The sequence below is a fragment of the Heterodontus francisci genome, chromosome 7 (assembly GCF_036365525.1).
Source record: "Heterodontus francisci isolate sHetFra1 chromosome 7, sHetFra1.hap1, whole genome shotgun sequence".
Classification (NCBI taxonomy): domain Eukaryota; kingdom Metazoa; phylum Chordata; class Chondrichthyes; order Heterodontiformes; family Heterodontidae; genus Heterodontus; species Heterodontus francisci.
This window is the reverse complement of record NC_090377.1, coordinates 129,444,621-129,463,426: the sequence shown is the minus strand read 5'-3', so window position 1 is coordinate 129,463,426 and position 18,806 is coordinate 129,444,621. Positions and strand designations below refer to the sequence as shown.

General features: G+C 42.2%; 1 protein-coding gene across 3 annotated transcripts in view; it reads right to left on the bottom strand.

Annotated features, from left to right (window-relative positions):
- Positions 1-18,806, bottom strand: part of LOC137372320 (receptor tyrosine-protein kinase erbB-4-like) — a 1,059,900-nt gene that overhangs the window by 382,559 nt on the left and 658,535 nt on the right. For all 3 annotated transcript variants that reach the window (XM_068036154.1, XM_068036155.1, XM_068036157.1), the window contains exons 9-11: positions 17,519-17,645; positions 5,985-6,058; positions 4,036-4,126 (exon numbers count right to left, since the gene is read on the bottom strand). In XM_068036154.1, the coding sequence (XP_067892255.1) occupies positions 4,036-4,126; positions 5,985-6,058; positions 17,519-17,645 (292 nt within the window). The remainder of the gene's footprint in view (positions 1-4,035; positions 4,127-5,984; positions 6,059-17,518; positions 17,646-18,806) is intronic.

Genomic DNA, 18,806 nt, shown 5'->3' with positions numbered 1-18,806 from the left:
TCCAGGAGAAAACAGCTTTCTATTCAAAACTGTACAATTCAGAAAAAAAAAAACCCCAGACTGTCAAGCAGTTTAGTCATGTGAATAACTGGTTTGACCAAGTCTGTTTGTGGATTGGATTGGAGCAGGGGATAGCTCCTTTGTTCCAAACACTGTCTGTTAATATGCAAAAATGTCTTTCCAGCCAGGGGCCTGGAAACCCCTCATCACAGGCCTTCTCTTCTTCCCAGCGACAATTTGAAATTTAACGTCCATGTGGTGAAATTAATGTGCCTCATTCTTGGCAAGTGGTGGCCTGCATGAGAGTAGTGTACTCTTTTGTCTGTTCTTTTTGTGTAAAAGGACCTGATTCTAGTAGGAAGTCCCTGTCAAGAGAAAGTATTTCACTCCTAACAGTGCATATGACATGGATTGTATGTAACCACAGGATCTACAATCCCATGGTGAATAATTGAGACACAAAGCTGGATGTACATGGTGTGATCTTGTCTATATTCCTTTGAGAAATGCGAAAAAAAAACCTGTAATTAAAGCAAGTACTGTAATTAACTGAATTGAGAAAGAAAATACATATTGTGTGGAAGCTTGCAGCTATCCAACCCCATCTCATCAGTTGCTGTCTGCATCATTATTTTAACAGCGTGCAACAGCTCAGGGCATTTCCAAAAGGCAGCATGTCAGTTTGACATCAGATGGAGTTCTACAGGGTGCACATGGGTTGGGGCAATGTAATGATCTCATTCTGCTGGCTAGTTTGCCAACTTGTAATTAGCCACTTGAAGCAACTGGATGGATGACATGGAAGTGTTAGAATATGACTGTCAAGTGATTCCTTGGAGCTAAATGCTTGTTTATTGATTCGCCTGACCCTGATGGATTTACAGATACCCTTCCCATAGGTAAGGCTGAATATGAAAGGTAACAAATGAAAAGCCTGTCATTTTTCTCCCCTTCCTCACATGATTAGCGTTGCCCTGGAATTACATTGTTAGGACCTGACCTCACAAATTCTTAAGTGCTTCTTTGCAATTTCACTCTCTGCATTTTAATGGAGCAGCTAACCCATTAATCATAAATGTTTGAAGCATTCAAACACTAATATTCCACGGTGCAATTTTAGTATTTTGAGGGGTGGGGGAGTGGGTGGATTCGAATGTCATCCTTTCAATCAATGGGATAGGTATCAGTCATATCTCTCCCTTCCTACTGGCTGTATGGGGCCCTGAGCAAGTGAGCCTGGGGAAGTTTTATCTAGTTCTTCAAATGTGTCCTGGAGCACCCAAATGCTGACAACATAGGACTAGTTGCCCCATTGTGATATTGCACACAGGCAGTCAGTGCCTCCACAGGCGGGAGGGTATAATTACAATGTGACAACTTAATATAGATATTTTCTAAGTGGGGCAAAGGAATTTCTAATGGAGAAGCTGACAGCAGGTTTGCCTGAACATAAGATTTTTAATTTCAATAGCTAGATTAACCCTTAGATTGCTAGTAAGTTATCCTCTATTTTATTGATACTATGCTACAGTTAGTTACCTTTCCCCTGAGTTTAATAGTCATATTTTGCCGACAATGCAAATTAACCCAACTAACATGTGCGTTCTCCCCCCGACAACCTCGCTTTGTTAAGATAAAGATCCATTGCACCATCTCTGACTCAAACTCATTCTTTTTCAGAGTAGCAAAGCTGTGGAAGTCCTACCCCCACCCACCCTCCACCCACATCTTCCTATCCTCTTGTGTTCTATTAGGTTTTCAAATGCAAGCGTGGTGTTAGCTAACCAAATGGGCCCCGATTTATTTCCTCCAAAGTCAACGATCTCACTTGCAGCAGCCCAAAGGTTCATTAGAACTAAACGTGCAAATGATGAATTGTATGATAATGTCCATCGAACTTGAAATAGAAAACTGCAGTGTCCATTTGAGGTCTTAGGAGAAGTAAGCTTTGCTTGCTTATCTGGAAATGCGTCTACCATACACAAAAGGGACTAACCCTAAACTGCCTGTGGCCACCTTAATCCTCTAAGTTATGGTGAAGTATGGTGTTGATGCATTGTCGAGGAACCTTCATAACAGGGAATGCTGATGCTGACAGTGGGTGCAAAAAGTAGGACCATGCACTTGCCTTTATACGAACATATGAATTAGGAGCAGGAGTAGTGTCTTTCATAATCTTCGCATGTCATACAGCACCTTACAGTCAATGAGGTGTGTTACGACCGCAGTGGGAGCAACGCACTGTTAATTCAGTCCCGTCACTCCACAGGTCGCAGCACATTATTAATGTTTACAAAAATTGGAAAAAACAGCCAAAGTAAACACTCTAGTATCCCCAGAACGAAACAGACCAAACCAGGTATCTTTAGACAATAACAAATTAACTAATTTATTAAAAAACTAAATCTTAAAAACTATTAAGATAAACATAAGTCTAAAGACCTTATAACTTCTCAATTTATTCTAACTCCCTCATTCACACACATACATTCAAAAATAACAATTAATTGTTTTTTAAAAAGGTAGTTTTTAAGATTAGCTGTTTGTTAAGAATAAATAAAAATGAGAAGGTCTTTGCATTTTACATTCCTGGTGAATGAGGTCTTCTAAGGTGAAGATAACCAAAGTTCATTCAAAGTCTTTATCTGGATTTGATGAAAATACTCTGTTCTTGATAGGCAAACAGTTCAGCTGCAGTAGCATTAAACAGAGTCATCGAGTTATACAGCACAGAAACAGGCCCTTTGGCCCATCGTCTCTGTGCCGGCCTTTCAACGATGAGCATTGCAATACAAATAATTTGTTGAAAAAGAAAAGCTTTTATTCCTTACTCAGGCAATTAACTTAGCTTTCAGCTTTGTAGAATTTTTCTTGAGAGAATTAAACAGCTCCTTTTCTCTTCAGTTCCTCACTGGCAAGTCTTTCAGAACCAACTGCTTCAAACTGGTTTCTGCTAGTTCCACACACAGTCAAAATGGACACATCATACCATGTGACCTGCTGTTGCTCAGGGTAACCAAAATGTAGCTGTGGTACACTGTGACTCCCAAAGTTCTCCTCCCTTAAAGGTGCATATTTTTAACAATCTTAAAGGCACACGCAGAGTTTCATTTAATTCGAGGAGAAAAAGTAATACAAGTCCATGGCAGGTGTAGTCACTTGTAGGAAATGCGACAGCCAATTTCCGCACAGCAAGGTCCCAAGAACAACAATATAATGATCATACAATGGTTACAGCACAGAAGGAGGCCATTCGACCTTCTGTGTATACACCGATTCTCTTCAAGAAGAACTCACCCAGTCCCACTCCCCTGCCTTTTCCTAGATAATCTGGTTTTGTGATGTTCGTTCAGGGATAAATATTGGCCAGGTTGCCAGGAAGGACTCTCTTGCTCTTCAAATAGTGTCACAGAATTGCTTACGTTCAGCTGAGAGGGCAGACAGGGTCTCAGTGTAACAACTCATCTGAAAGACGGCACCTCTGACAGTACTGCATCGGAGTGCCAGCCTGGATTCTGTGTTCAAGTCTCTGGAATGAGACTTGAACCCACAACCTTCTGGTTCAGGGGTGTCAGTGCTGCTAACAAGCCTCAGCTAACAATGTAACAAACCTGATGTGGGACTGCTGCACATAATGAGAGGAGAGGAAACAGCAAATAGCAAACCAGAAAATAGCCCTACTTAAAAATAGTTCAGGGAGCCTTTTTAAAAAAAATTTTGCCTGGACATGTGCAACATCAGCAAGGCAACATTTAATACTCAACTCCAGTTGTTCTAAGTGCACTGACCAGTACAGGACTGGGATTACATTTGGGTAGGGATAACAGGTGTATGTGGATTTTTATAACAATCCGGCAGCTTTCATAGTCACTTTTTACTAATGATCAGATTTATTGAATTCAATTTCATTATTAGCCAAGGTGGGATTTGAACATACCTCTGGATTGTTAGTCCAGGACTATAACCACCAGGATCCACCCTCACAGAACTAGAGAAGCACATTGCATTTGGATAACAAATAAAGGTCCAATTTACCTGTACAGACTCCGGCCACCTATTGTCACCAGGTTAGCAAACACGTTGAAATCAGTCATATTTCTTGGCCATGACTGAATGTTCAAAAAACCTATCAAAAAAAAACAAAAACAGCTTTGACCATTGTGTTGTAACAGTATGGGGGATGTTCAGGTGAAGTGTGCATTCTGATATGTTGGCAGACTAGACAGCACTAATGAAAGTTTTACACCTCTGCTACTTTCCCTGCAAATAATACAGCTAATGAGTAATTTGAGCTAAAGCTATCCTGTCTATAATACAATCACAGAGCTGAAACAGCACAAGGATTAAGAGTCGGTGGATACCGGTCACACTGCAACATCACATCATTCAGTGGCTCAGGGCAGTATCTGCACAAGGTGTCTGGAAAAGTAAATAGGTAACTGAGCTATCGCAAGCTCCATGAATGTATGCAAAAAAAAAAACAAGTGCAGCAGGAGTTAGAGGAAGTCAGTTCCATTTCATTTGTACTGCCATATACAACTGACTAGCATGCTATGTTACATTGTGACTATCCTCCAAACACATGTAATGGTGTTTCTAAGAATGAAACGAAATAAATTTTTGTGCCGTTACTGAAGTGATGAAAACAGTCATAGAATTATAGAATAATATAGCACAGAAGGAGGCCATTCAGCCCATTGTGCCTGTGCAGGCTCTTTTAGTAGAGCTATCCAATTAGTCCCACTCCCCTGCGCTTTCCCATAGCCCTGTATTTTTTCCCTTCGAGTATTTATCAAATTCCCTTTTGAAAGTTACATTGAATCTGCTTCCACCAACCTTTCAGGCAAAGTATTCCCGATCGTAACAACAGACTGCAAAAAAGAATACTTTCTCATGTCACATGTGGTTCTTTTTGCCAATCACCTTAAATCTGTGCCCTCTAGTCACTGACCTTCCAACTGCTTGGAAAGACAAGGTGTGTTCCAGACCTAGGGAATATTCCAAGCTATAGAACAGTGGTTCTCAAAACCTTTTTGTCCACGGACTGCTTAGGCGGGTCAAAAGAACCCGTGGACCACCTACCGGTCCTACCCCACACGCTTTCACATGCCACTGCAAAAGAACTCATTAGAATGAGGTGATGTCTGGTTCCAAGTTGGAGAGCTTCAGTCTTATGTCAGGCTCCACAGTCAACCAGTTTCTCTTCTTTGTTCTCATTCTAATCTCGCAGATAGATGATGTAACAGCCACATAAATCTCGTGCATAAAACTACATTGTTGTTGCTCGTGCTTGTGACGACTCGTGCTGCGCACGGGTTAGCTGGTCTGGTTGTGTGATGTCACGTGAATGGTGGGAATGAGGGTTCTGGCCGGGTGTCTTGTATGGCATCGGCTGTGGCACAGCGCATCAGTGACTTTCATTTTCTGAGGACTACACTTTGAGAAGCACTGTTATACACACCTAGCAACTGTCCTTCCTCCTGTCCTCCAGAGAGACAATTTTCTGTGACTGAAAGCTTCTTGTGTTTTATTGAAAGATGTTGCAACAAAAACCTTAATCAGGGTATGATAAAACAACACAGCAATCTTATAGTTAAAGACATTTTCAAGATTAGTAAAATTGATCCAGGCGAAGGGTTGAAATATCAGGTTGAAATATTAATGAAAAACTAGGGAATTTAGGTGGAAGAAGGGAAGTCAAACAGATGTCTTTTGCCCAAAGAGCAATCGAGTTGTAGATCAGCTACGAGTAAGGACGAGGAAGTGGGCAGTATCAATGGGTTAAACAGATGATTAGATACATTTCTGAAGAAAGAATAGATTGCAGAATATGAAGAGATAAACTGATGGAGGTCATCAATAAAAAGGACATTCTTTTCTGATGCTAACATGAGTTTTATTGTGACACAAGTTGCTTTTGAAAGACTGTAAAGTAGATGTTAGTATTTAAACTTAAGGGGCAAAACCTGCTGTATTTTCGTTACCTGTTATCTCTCGGACTGTCCGGAAGACATTCAGCTTTTCTGGATCTAAAGCCACAATATTATGATAGGGGTCACTGGAAAGAAAGAACAGCCAATTCTATTAAACAGTTGTCTCACAGAACAAATTCTAATAAGCCAGCAACAACAACAATAGCTTGCATTCATATAGCTCCTTTAACACAGTAAAACATGCAAGGCGTTTCACAGGACCGTTCTAAAGCAAAATTTGACACCAAGCCACATAAGGAGCTATTAGGGCAGATGACCAAAAGCTGGGTCAAAGGGGTAGGTTTTAAGCAGCAGCTTAAAGGAGTAAAGAGAGGAAGAGAGATGGAGAGGTTTAGGGAGGGAATTCCAGAGCTGCCCTTGGCAGCTGCAGGCACGGCCACCAATGGTGGAACATTTAAAATCGGAGATATTCAAGAGGCCAGAATTAGAGGTGTGCGGATATTGTAGAGGGTTATTGGGTTGAAGCAGATAGCAGAGATAGAGAGGGGGGACGGCCATGGAGGGATTTGAACATAAGGATGAGTATTTTAAAGTTGAGGTGTTGTCTAACCGGGAGCCAATGTAGGTCAGCGAGCACAGGGGTGATGAATGAATAGGACTTAGTGCGAGTTAAGACATGGATAGCAAAGTTTTGGATGATTTCAAATTCACGGAGGATAGAATGTGGGCGGCCAGCCAGGAGTTTGTTGGAATACAAAAGCAAAATACTTCGGATGCTGGAAATAAAACCAGAAGATACTGGAAATACTCAGCAGATCTGGCAGCATCTGTGGAGAGAGAAACAGAGTCAACGTTTAAGTCCTGTGACCTTTCGTCAGAACTGAGAAAAGTTAAAAATGTAATAGGTTTTGAGCAAGTGAAAAGGGGTGGGGAGGTGGGGTGGGAAGAAGAACAAAAGGGAAGGTTTGTGATAGGGTGGAGGGCAGGAGAGATTAAATAGCAAAAGCTTTCATGGTGCAAAGCCAAAGGGAGTGGTAACAGGACAAGTAAAGAAACAAAACATGTGCCTGGATGAGGTATAAATGGCAGAATAGCAGACATCTAAATATAAAGTAAACAGATTAAGGAAAAAAAAATCCTGCAAAAAAAAAAGAAACAAAATGGGGGCAGAGTTTATGATCTAAAATTGTTGAACTCAATGTTGAGTCCAGAAAGCTGTAAAGATGAGGTGCTGTTCCTTGAGCTTGCACTTTGCTTTATTGGGAGCAGATAGCAGAGATAGGGAGGGGTGCGGGGGGGGGGGGAAGCCATAGAGGGATTTGAAAACAAGGATGGGAATTTTAAAACTGTAGCAGGCCAAGGACAGAAAGATCAGAGTGGGGGCAAGGTGAAGAATTAAACTGGCAGGTGACTGAGGGCTCAAGGTCACATTTGCAGAATGAATGGAGGTGTTCTGCAAAGTGGTCACCCAGTCTGCATTTGGTCTCCTCAAAGTCGAGGAGACCACTTCGAACAGCAAATATTGTATACTAAATTGGAAGAAGTACAAGTAAACCATTGTTTCACTTGGAAGGAGTGTTTGGGGCCCTGGACGGTGAGAAGGGAGGAGGTAGAAGGACAGGTGTTGCATCTCCTGGACTTGCACGGAAAGGTGCCATAAGAAAGGGAGAAGGTGTTGGGGGTGACTGAGGAGTGGACCAGGGTGTCACAGAGAGAATGGTGAATACTAGCACTTCCAATATCTCTTCCTTTTCTCTCAACAGAGGATTCACCCTGCTCTGCCAATCATGGTTGACAGGGCTCTCGACCGTCTGTGTTCTATTTTACAAACTGCTGCTCTTATCCCTTCCCTCTCTCCCAGGACCATGATAGGGTTCTCCTTGTCCTCACCTTCCACCCCACCAGCCTCCATATCCAACGGATCATCCTCTGCCATTTCGGTCACCTCCAGCATGATGGCACCTCCAAACACACCTTCCCCTCCATTACTCTTTCAGCATTCCAATGGTCTTCCCAATAGTTAGTTGGAGGAAATTTCTGCTCATCCAGTATTGGATGTTGAACAAGGAATCTGACAATTTAGAGGTAGTGGAGGGGTTGAGAGAGGTGGTAGTGAGGTAGAGCTCGGTGTTGTCAGCACTGATGTGAAAACTGCTTTCAAATGATAGAACCGAGGGGCAGCATGTAGATGAAAAATAGGAGGGGGCCAAGGATAGATCCTTGGGAGACACCAGAAGTAATCGTGTGGTGTGCTAAAGGCTCAGTTTACTTCTGACAACTTAAAATCATCCCAGCACAGGACACTAATTATCCCCCAAAATGTCAGGTATAGCCACATCTTTAGTCGTTAGCCTACATCCCACTGCACTTGCAGTGTAAATACTTGTTTTGGACACCGAGCCACATAAGGAGATATTAGGACGAGTAACCAAATGCTTGATCAAAGAGGTAGGTTTTGGAGGGCATCTGAAAAGAGGAAAGAGAGGTAGTGAGGTGAAGAGGTGTAGGAAGGGAATTCAACAACTTAGGGACTAGATAGTTGAAGGTACAGCCTCGAATGGTGGAGCAATCCCAATGGGGGAATGTGCAAAAGGCCAAAATTGGAGCAGCGCAGAGATCTCGGAGGGATGTAGGGCTAAAAGAGGTTACAGAGATAGGTGAGTTTTCTCTAAAATAATTAGAGACACGATTGTAACCCATTCACTTCTAGCTTTAGTGCTTTGGATGGCTTTTAGTGCACAGTAAATCAATGTTGCCTTTACACTTCAGCAGTTCCATGAGGCGTGTTTTTTCCAGTGCAAAGCCCCTTTAAAATTTTTGCTTGGCCACACACACACGTGTTATTTATCACAGAACAAGACCTCCGGGGTACCTTTTAGGCTGTTGTGCAGCCACGCACCCATACAGCTTAGCGGGAACTTTGCAGTAAATCAGTCGTACAATGCTTTCACAAGTAATGCAATCTCTATTAATAATTTTTACTGGCTTCTGGTTGCAACACAACTGGGTTTATATACCTGAACATGCCTCATGCACTCCTGTGAAAATTCTGATTATGAATCATCTTTTAGTCAGGCTACCTTGTCATAAATAGGCAAAAGCAGGCAACCAGCTTGGCATCAAACATTTTAGTTTAGTCACATCTCTTGCAATTTGGTTAATTATTTGTTTGGTGTAGTTTAAATATCAACAAGCATCATTAATGTCACCTTGAAAGCTAGTAAAAGATGACCAGTGATGATGGCATCTCAAAAACAGCCCTTAATATAAGCCTGCAACAGGTGAAAACAAGCAAATACACTGAAAGTGGGAAATGGACCTGTAACTTACAGTATGGGTATACTTGACATTGCTTCCTTTGTATTGAAGGAAACAAACCACGTGATGCACTCAATGTAATTGTGTTCATGTGACCTACATATCTGAATTTCCAAAAGGTACTCTTTGTACAGAGTTTCTCACACCAGGACTGCATATCTGGAATCTTTGGCACAGCAAATTAATCCAGTCCTGCTCGACGGCCAAGTGGAATGTCCGTCCTGAGGTATGTGGGAAGTCCCAGATGAACACGTCTGCAGGCAGTGTCACCAGCTACAGTAGCTTGAGCTCCGGGCTTCGGAACTCGAGCGGTGGCTGGAGTCACTATTGTGTATCCACGAGGCAGAGGACTACGGGAAAGCATGTTTAGTGAGATGGTCACACTGCAGGTTAGGAGCATGCAGGCAGAGAGGGAATGGGTGACTGCCAGGCAGTCTAAGACAACCAGGCAGGCAGTGCAGAAGTCCCCTGAGTCTATCGTGCTTGCTAATCGGTTTTCCATTTTGGATACTGGTGACAGCAATGGTTCCTCAGGGGAGTGCAGCCAGAGCAAAGTCCGTGGCACCATGGGTGGGTCAGCTGCACAGGAGGGGAGGAAGAAGAGTGGAACAGCAATATTGATAGGGGATTCGACAGTCAGAGGATCAGACAAGCATTTCTGCAGCAGTAAACATGACTCTAGGATAGTATGTTGCCTCCCTGGTGCCAGGGTCAAGGATGTCCTGGAGAGGCTTCAGGACATTCTTCTGGGGGAGGGTGAATGGCCATAGGTCGTGGTCCACATTGGTACCAATAACATAGATAGGAAGAGGGATGAGGTCCTGAAAGCAGATTTTAGGGAGTTAGGAAGGAAATTAAAAAGCAGGACCTCCAAAGCAGTAATCTCAGGATTACTCCCAGTGCCACGTGCTAGTGAACATATTGATCGATTGAATACATAGCTGGAAAATTGGTGTAGGAGGGAGGGCATCAGATTTCTGAGGCATTGGGACCGGTTCTGGGGCAGGTGGGACCTGTACAAGATGGACGGGCTACACCTTAACAGGACCGGAACTAATATCATCGCAGGGAGATTTGCTAGTGCTGTTGGGGACGGTTTAAACTAGCTTATCAGGGCATTGGGAACCTGAGGGGTATCTCAAATTGGAAGGAAGTTAAACTGGTAACAGGAGATAGAAAAGTAGCAAGTGACATTAGAAGGCAGGTGAAACAAAGGCAAGCATCAACTAGGCTTAGAAAGCAGAATGTCAAGAAGACAAGGTTACGGACACTCTACCTGAATGCACGCAGCATTCGCAACAAGGTAGATGACGTAAAAGCCCAAGTAGAGGTAAATGGGTATGATCTAATTGCCATAACAGAAACATGGCTACAGGGTGACCAAGACTGGGAATTGAATATTCAAGGAAGTTCGACATTTAGGAAGGATAGGCAAAAAGGAAAAGGAGGTGGTGTTGTGCTGATAATAAGGGATGGGATCAGTACATTAGTAAGGGAGGATCTCAGATCAGAAGAACAAAACGTGGAATCTGTTTGGCTGGAGCTAAGAAACAGCAAGGGGCAGCAAACATTGGGAGGAGCTGTTTAAAGGCCACCAAACAGTAATGGTACTGTGGTCTTGGCATTAATAAGGGAATTAGAGAAGCATGTAGCATGGGTAATACAGTAATCATGGGTGACTTCAACCTGCATGCAGACTGGGTAAACCTAATGAGCACTAATGCTGTGGAGGACCAGTTTCTGGAGTGTGTTCGGGATGGTTTTCTAGAGCAGTATGTTGAGGAACCGATTAGAGAACAGGCTGTTTTAGATCTAATATTATGTAATGAGAAAGGGCTAATTAATAATCTTGTAAAAAAAAAACTTTAGGGATGAGTGAATATAATACGATAGAATTTTATATTATGTTTGAAAGTGAGGTAGTTCAATCTGAAGCCAAGTGTTAAATTTGAATAAAGGAAATTATGAAGGTATGAGGGGCAAATTGAGGTAGATTGGGAAAATACATTCAAAGGTATGATAGTACATAGGCAATGGATAGTCTTTAAAGAAATATTACATAGTTTACAGCAACTATACATTCCTTCAAGGCACAAAAACTCCAAAAGTAAAGGCAGTCAACCGTGGATAACAAAGGAAGTTAAGGATTGTACAAGATTAAAAGAAAAGGCCTAGAAAGTTGCCAGAAACAGTAGTAAATCTGAGGATTGGGAGGATTTTAGAATACAGCAAAGGAGGATGAAGAAACTGATGAAGAAAGGGAGAATAGAATGTGAATGTAAGCTAGCAAAAAATATAAAAACGGACTGTAAAGGCTTCTAAAAATACGTAAAAAGGAAACGTTTGGTGAAGACAAATGTGGGTCCATTACAGGCAGAGTCAGGAGAATTTATAATGGTGAATAGAGAAATGGCAGAGAAGTTAAATGATTACTTTGTGTCTGTCTTCACTGAGGAAGATACAAGAAATCTCCCAGAATTAGAGATCCAAGGGATTGGGGGAATGAGGAATTGAAAGAAATTAGTATTAGTAAGAAGGTTGTATTGGAGAAATGAAAGGGGTTGAAGGTTGTTTAGCCCCCATGACCTGATATTCTACATCCCAGAGTGTTGAAAGAGGTAGCTGTGGAGATAGTGGATGCACTGGTGATCATCTTCCAAAATTCTACAGATTCTGGAACGGTTCCTGCAGATTGGAAGGTCGCAAACATCACCCCACTATTTAAGAAGGGACGGATAAAGAAAACAGGGAATTACAGACCTGTTGGCCTTACATCAGTTGTTTGGAAAATGCTAGAATCTATTCTAAAAGATGTGAGAAATGGACACTTGGATAATAATGATCTGATTGGACATAGTCAACATGGATTTATGAATGGGAAATCATGTTTGACGAACCTCTTGCAGCTTTTTGAGAATGTTACTGACAGAATTGATGAAGGGGATTTGTTGGGCGTGGTATACTTGGATTTTCAAAAGGCCTTTGATAAAGTTCACCACAGGAGGTTGGTGAGCAAAATTAAAGCACATGGGATAGGAGGTAATATACTGGCATGGATTAAGGATTGGTTAACAGGCAGAAAACAGAGAGTAGGAATAAACGGGTCATTCTAGCGTTGACAGGCTGTGACTAGTGGGGTAGCATAGGGATCAGTGCTTGGGACCCAGCTGTTCAAAATATATATTAATGCTTTGGATGTGGGGACCAAATGTAGTATTTCCAAGTTCACAGATGACACAAAAATAGGTGATAATGTGTGTTGTGAGGAAGATGCAAAGCGGTTCAAGGGGGTTTGGACAGACTTATTGAGTGGGCAAGAACGTGGCAGATGGAATATAATGTGGAAAAATGTGAGGTTATACTCTTTGGTTGGAGGAATAGAAGTGCAGAATATTTCTTAAATGGTAAGAGATTAGAAAGCATAGATGTACAAAGGGATCTGGGTGACCTTGTCAATAAGTCACTGAAAGTTAACATGCAGGTGCAGCAAGCAATTAAGAAGGCTAATAGTATGTTAGCCTTTATAGCAAGAGGATTTGAGTACAGGAGTAGTGAAGTCTTGCTTCAATTGTATAGAACCTTGGTTAGACCGCACCTGGAGTACTATGTGTAGTTTTGGTCCCCTTACCTTAGGAAGGAAATTATTGCCATAGAGGGAGTGCAACAAAGGTTTACCAGACTTGTTCCTAGGATGGCGGGACTGTCCTAAGAAGAGAGATTGGGGAAACTGGGCCTGTATTCTCTAGAGTTTCGAAGAATGAGAGGTGATCTCATTGAAACCTACAAAATACTTAAAGGGATGGATAGGGTAGATGCAGGTAAAATGTTTCCCCTGGTTGGGGTGTCTAGAACCAGGAGACACAATTTCAAAATAAGGGGAAGCCACTTTAGGAGAGAGATGAGGAGAAATTTCTTTACTCAGAGTTGTGAATCTTTGGAATTCTCTGCCATTGAGTATGTTTAAAGCAGAGACTGACAGATTTTTAAATACAAATGACATAAGGAGATATGAGGATAGTGTGGGGAAAAAGGCATTGAAGTGGATGATCAGCCATGATCGTATTGAATGGCGGGACAGGCTCGATGGGCTAAATGGCCTACTCCTGCTCCTATGCCTGAGGTGCCATATTTCAAGTGAGATGGTGCAGTAAGGCCCTATCTGCCACAACAACTTGCATTTAGATAGCACCTTTAACATAGTATGGCATCCCAAAGCACATGACAGCAGCGTAATCAAACAAAAATTGGCACCAACCATAGAAGAAGACTTCAGGTCAGATGACTAAAAGCTTGGTCAAAGAGGTAGGTTTTAAGGAGTCTTAAAGTCTTAAAGGAGGAAAGAGAACAGGAGAGACAGAGAAGACGAGGGAGGGAATTCCAGGGTTTTGGGCCCAAACGGTTGAAGGTACGGCTGCCAATGGTGGGATAAAGGAAGTAGAGGATGCACAAGAGGCCAGAGTTGCAAGAATGAAGAGATTTTGGAGGGTTGCAGCGCTGGAGGATGTTACAGATTATTGTTATACCACAACTACTATACCTCTATAAGACCTGCTGTATTTGGTTCAGCGAAGAGGCTAGTTGATGTTTTGACCAAAGTTTCTTTTGCTCAGGCATGACATATCCTTTGTAAATCCACTATTAATTAATCTGTTAATATGACTTTATACTTCACTTGCTTTTGTGCTTTGTTCAAAATCATGAGGCATTGTTATGTTAAATTGGCTATTTTGTGAAATCAGGAACCGAAAGATTTATAAAAAAAAGAATTGTATACAGGAAGTGGGAAGGCTGTATTGAATGCCACTTCAAAGGGCATTAAGACACAACCACTTAGTGTGGGACTGCAGTCACATGAAGGTTACATTAAGCAGGGGGGCTTGCGGGAAGGTTCACTTTCTTAGGAAACATGAGTGAACCAGTAGCGGCAGCATTTTATTTTGTGGTGCTCACCCACAAATTACCACATTTATTAACTTCACAAATGTCCACAGTAGGAATCAAACAAATGATCTCTGTATTACTAGTCCAGTGCCATGCCCAAGAGTTTATCAGACCCTTATCAGGGCAAGTTCTTGTCAAATCACAAGTATTGATCAAATGCAGTTGTATTTCTCAAGGAATTACAATTTAAAACAATATAATTCTTCAGTAGGTTGGGAATTGTGTAATCAGCAATGAAAGGAGACAATTTCTCCCTCACATCACCCGCCTGGTGGCTGCAGACTGAAGCTTGTTGGAGTTAATTTGAAATTTGTGCCATCAACTATTTAAAGCTTACCCAAATCAAATTATTCATGACCTGTCCACGTTACATTTCTGCTTCATTTGTGTGCTAAAATTAATCGAAGCTCATGGGGCCTTGCATTTTGGGAATGGGGGGGGAGAAATTTGAAATGCTTTGAAACAGCAATCAAAGCTGAGCTGGCTTACATTAGGTGACGCGGTGCTGGTGGACCACACCTTCTTGCTTTGGGCTTGCTGTATCCAAGAGAGTTCCATCTGTTTCAGCCTGGACACAAGTCAGCATGGTCTGTGGCACAAAATTCTCACTAATCCAAGAATCCCAGCTCGGGCTGGCCAGCTCAATGAGGGAACAGGGATACGTGCACAGATTTCAAAATGCAGTAAAACTGCTCACTTTTAGAATCAAATTCAAGAAGAAGTCCCAGAACTATTTTCACCCAGCGACTCTTTGACAAGTCAAGAGGTGAAAGGATTTTCGATGGAAAACACTGAACTTTCCCTCCCATTCACCCAGTGGCTCAAACACTACCTTCCTTCCCAAACTATTGGGCGACAATTAGTAATCTCTCCATCGTTCCATCTGCAGCAATCTTCTCCTTTGATAATCTAGGTTCTCATAGAATGGCTTATGCAGTCATACCACAGACATACCATTAGTGTCATAAAAACAGAGGAACAGGAGTAGGCGATTCAGCCCCTTGCACCCATTCTACCATTCAGTTAGACCATGGCTGATCTTTGGCAAAATTCCATATACCCACCTTTGTCTCATATCCCTTATTACCTGAGATTAACAAAAATCTGTCAATCTCATTTTAAATTAACAACTGAACTGACTTCAACAGCTATTTGCAGAAGAGAGTTCCAAACTTTTACCACCCTTTGCACGTAGAAGTGTTTCCTAACTTCACTCCTGAATGACCTGGCTCTAATTTATAGGTTATTTTCCTAGCCCTAGAATCCCCACCAGTGGAAATAGTTCCTCTCTATCCTATCTGTTCCTCTTCATATCCTGAAAACTTTTGTCAAATCACCTCTTTAACCTTCTAAATTCCAAAGAATGCAACCCTCGTTTGTGTAATCTCTCCTTGTAATTTAACCCTTGGAGTCCATGTATCATATTATTAAATCTACACTGCACTCTCCCCAAGGCCTTCCTAAGATGTGGTGTTCAGAATTGAATGCCATACTCTAGGCATGGTCTAACCAGGGCTTAATATAACGTAACCCTTTTGTATTCTAGTCCTCATTCTAGGCCAGCATTCTATTAACCTTTTTGATTATTTTTTTGTACCTGTTCATGACATTTTAATGATCCATGTATGTGGACTCCTAGGCCTTTTTGGACCTCCACTGTTTCTAGCTTTTCACCATTCAGAAAGTATTGTTTTATTCTTTTTAGTTCTAAAGTGGATGATCTCGTATTTGCTTACATTGAAATCGATTTGCTACAGTTTTGCCCATTCACTTAATCTATTAATATGTCCTTGTAATTTTATGCCTCCATGTACACTGCTTACAATATTGTCTATATTTGTGCCATTAGCAAGCAATTTACAGGATCAGGAGCGGACCCCTTCTCCATAACTGGTTCTCGCTGACAGTGCTAGTCCAGATGATCTGAGCTCTCAGCCTAACGTACTCCCTTTCTGTACGATTGGTCTGCATGAATTTTCCTCATCATCGGTGAAGGTATTAGTCCTCCCCATCAGGTTTGGCATCAGGTCCACTGGCAACCACACAATCAGCTGACTGTTGATGGGAGACTGGGACGGTGCGAGACTTTCATGTGAAAGACTCAGGTGAGACCAGTCTCATTACACTGCACCCACGCTTCCCCCCCCTATTGGTCCCAGGCTTCCCTCCTGCATCTGGGATAATATCACACAGTGTATTTTTCAGGCTTTTTTTTTCTGGTTATTTCCTTTTGCGAGACTATTTTAGGACTAAAACATTGCAGTCATTTTAGGGTGGCTTACTTAAGTGTGAAACTAAATGGATAAAAATGGCACCAACCACAATCAAAGTTACTCAAACATCAACCAATAGGAGGTGTGCTTGCAGTGGAGTAAGAGGGTGACCCAACCATACCAAGTGCTGCCAACCTATCACCTGTGATTTACCCATAATAATCACACCTGTCATTGGTGATGCTGGACCACTCATTCACTTTTATAAGTGCGACAGGCAGAACAATCAGTGAATGCCCACTCAAATGAAAATCATCTTATTATGACTTTCTGCTTCCCATGGGATACATTTTCTGGGTAAAATACCGTCTTTTTCCTGCAGTGTTTCTTCTTTCTTTTTGGTCTCTTGACCATGACATTTTATCAGCAAGAAGACGGTGGAAGGCCTGTCGCCAATGACCCCAGTAACCATTCCCAAAGACCGCTCAGACTTGACTCTTCCCTTTTGGTTTCCCATCCCCCTCATCAGGAGACAATGCAGATTCCTGTCAGCACATATCAGCTGCTGGATGTATCAGGCGCCGAATGGAGCAGTGCTCGAACATATATCCGTCCCTAGGCCCTGGCACTAATGTCTGAGCCACATTATTAAAAACTACAAAATAATTGCATTTAACTGTGTGCCAAAGACAGGTGATTCTTCCATGTACTCATTGAAATGAAGGAACGAAACTGGCCATTGTAGTGAGAGATATTCATCGGATACAACGGGGCCAAAACGTATCTTGCGCAGTCAGACGAAACGAGCAGAATCACTTTGACTGCCCACTTTACACTCCACCAGATATTCGGTTCCAGACACTCCGACAGAACTAAATGTCAGGCGGGGTGTATAACAGGAGATTCGATACTGCTTGTTTTACATTACCACTCAAGATGAATTTCTACCCCAGTATCGGTTTGATATGTTGCAGCATTTAAAGCTGAAGCGTTTGCAGCAATTAATTTGGCTTTTCCTGAGCTGTGTAACTCCTGCGCTGAATGTTTGTACCCTGCCAAATGAAGCCAGTACCAGGATTCTGGGTTAACAAAGCCATTTGCTATAATACTTACCCTTCAATGCCAGTGATGAGAAAGATAAGGTTTCCATTAATTTTGGTGCAGTTCATAAACTTGTCAATGTTGCTCGAGTCAACGGTTTTCGCCGCCTGCAAGCTTCCAGTTCCGATGCCGTCACAAGCTGTGAAACGGGCACAAGGAGGAGGAGATGTCATTTTAATTCTCCACCTTCTTCTCATGCTGACCTCTCTGTCCTCGGCCTTCTACAGTGTTCCAATGAAGCTCAACGTAAGCTTGAGGAACAGCACCTCATCTTTCGATTAGGCACTTTACAGCCTTCTGGACTCAATATTGAGTTCAACAATTTCAGGCTGTAACCTCTGCTCCCAGTTTGATTCCCTTTCTCTTTGCTGGTTTCTGTTTCACTCTTGTTTTTTCTCTTGTTTATGCTTTCGGCTGGCAGCTGTTCATCATTCTGCCATTCACACCTCCTATAGACACATCTCTTCTTTCTATATTTGTCCCATTACCACTCCCTTTCTCCCTGCAGCACCAATGCTTTTGTCATTTGCCTTCTGAAATGGCCGAGCAAGCCACTCAGTTCATGGGCAATTCGGGATGGCAATAAATGCTGACCCAGCCAGTGATGCCCACGTCCCACAAATGAATTTTAAAAAAATTTAATCGCTCCTGTCTTCCACCCCATCACAGATTTTTCCTTTTGTTCTTTTTCCACCCTCCCCCCTTCACTTGCTTATAACCTATTACATTTCTAACTTTCCCAGTTCTCATGAAAGGTCACAGACCTGAAACGTTAACTCTGCTTCTCTCTCCACAGATGCTGCCTGACCTGCTGAGTATTCCTAGAACTTCCTGTTTTTATTTCAGATTTCCAGCATCTGCAGTATTTTGCTTTTATTTTAGCCAGGGTGCAAGTTCTTTATTCTCTGTTTCATATTTAATACCGGAATTGTAACACCACTATACTGAGGTAAACACTTTAGAAATACATTCTGAATGTTTTCCCTCTTCATTTGCAAGCCTAGACTATACCTAGTCAATCCTGCTCTCTCTTGATTTCCATGCACTGGCACTTTCCCCAGAGAGTTCATGAACTAACAGGAATCCTGGTCAAATTTACCCTGCCTTAGTCCCCAAGCAGAAAAGCCAATAGCACAGCTCTTAATGCTGCCTCAACAGAGATCAGCGCTGGTTTGAACCTGGGATCTTCTGGTTGGTGTGACATATTCATACTCTGGGCAATAGCTTTACCCATTAGACCAGCAGGACACCTTTCTCTTGTTCCAGCCTTTTCCTTCCCTGTTCCTGACCTTATCTCCCA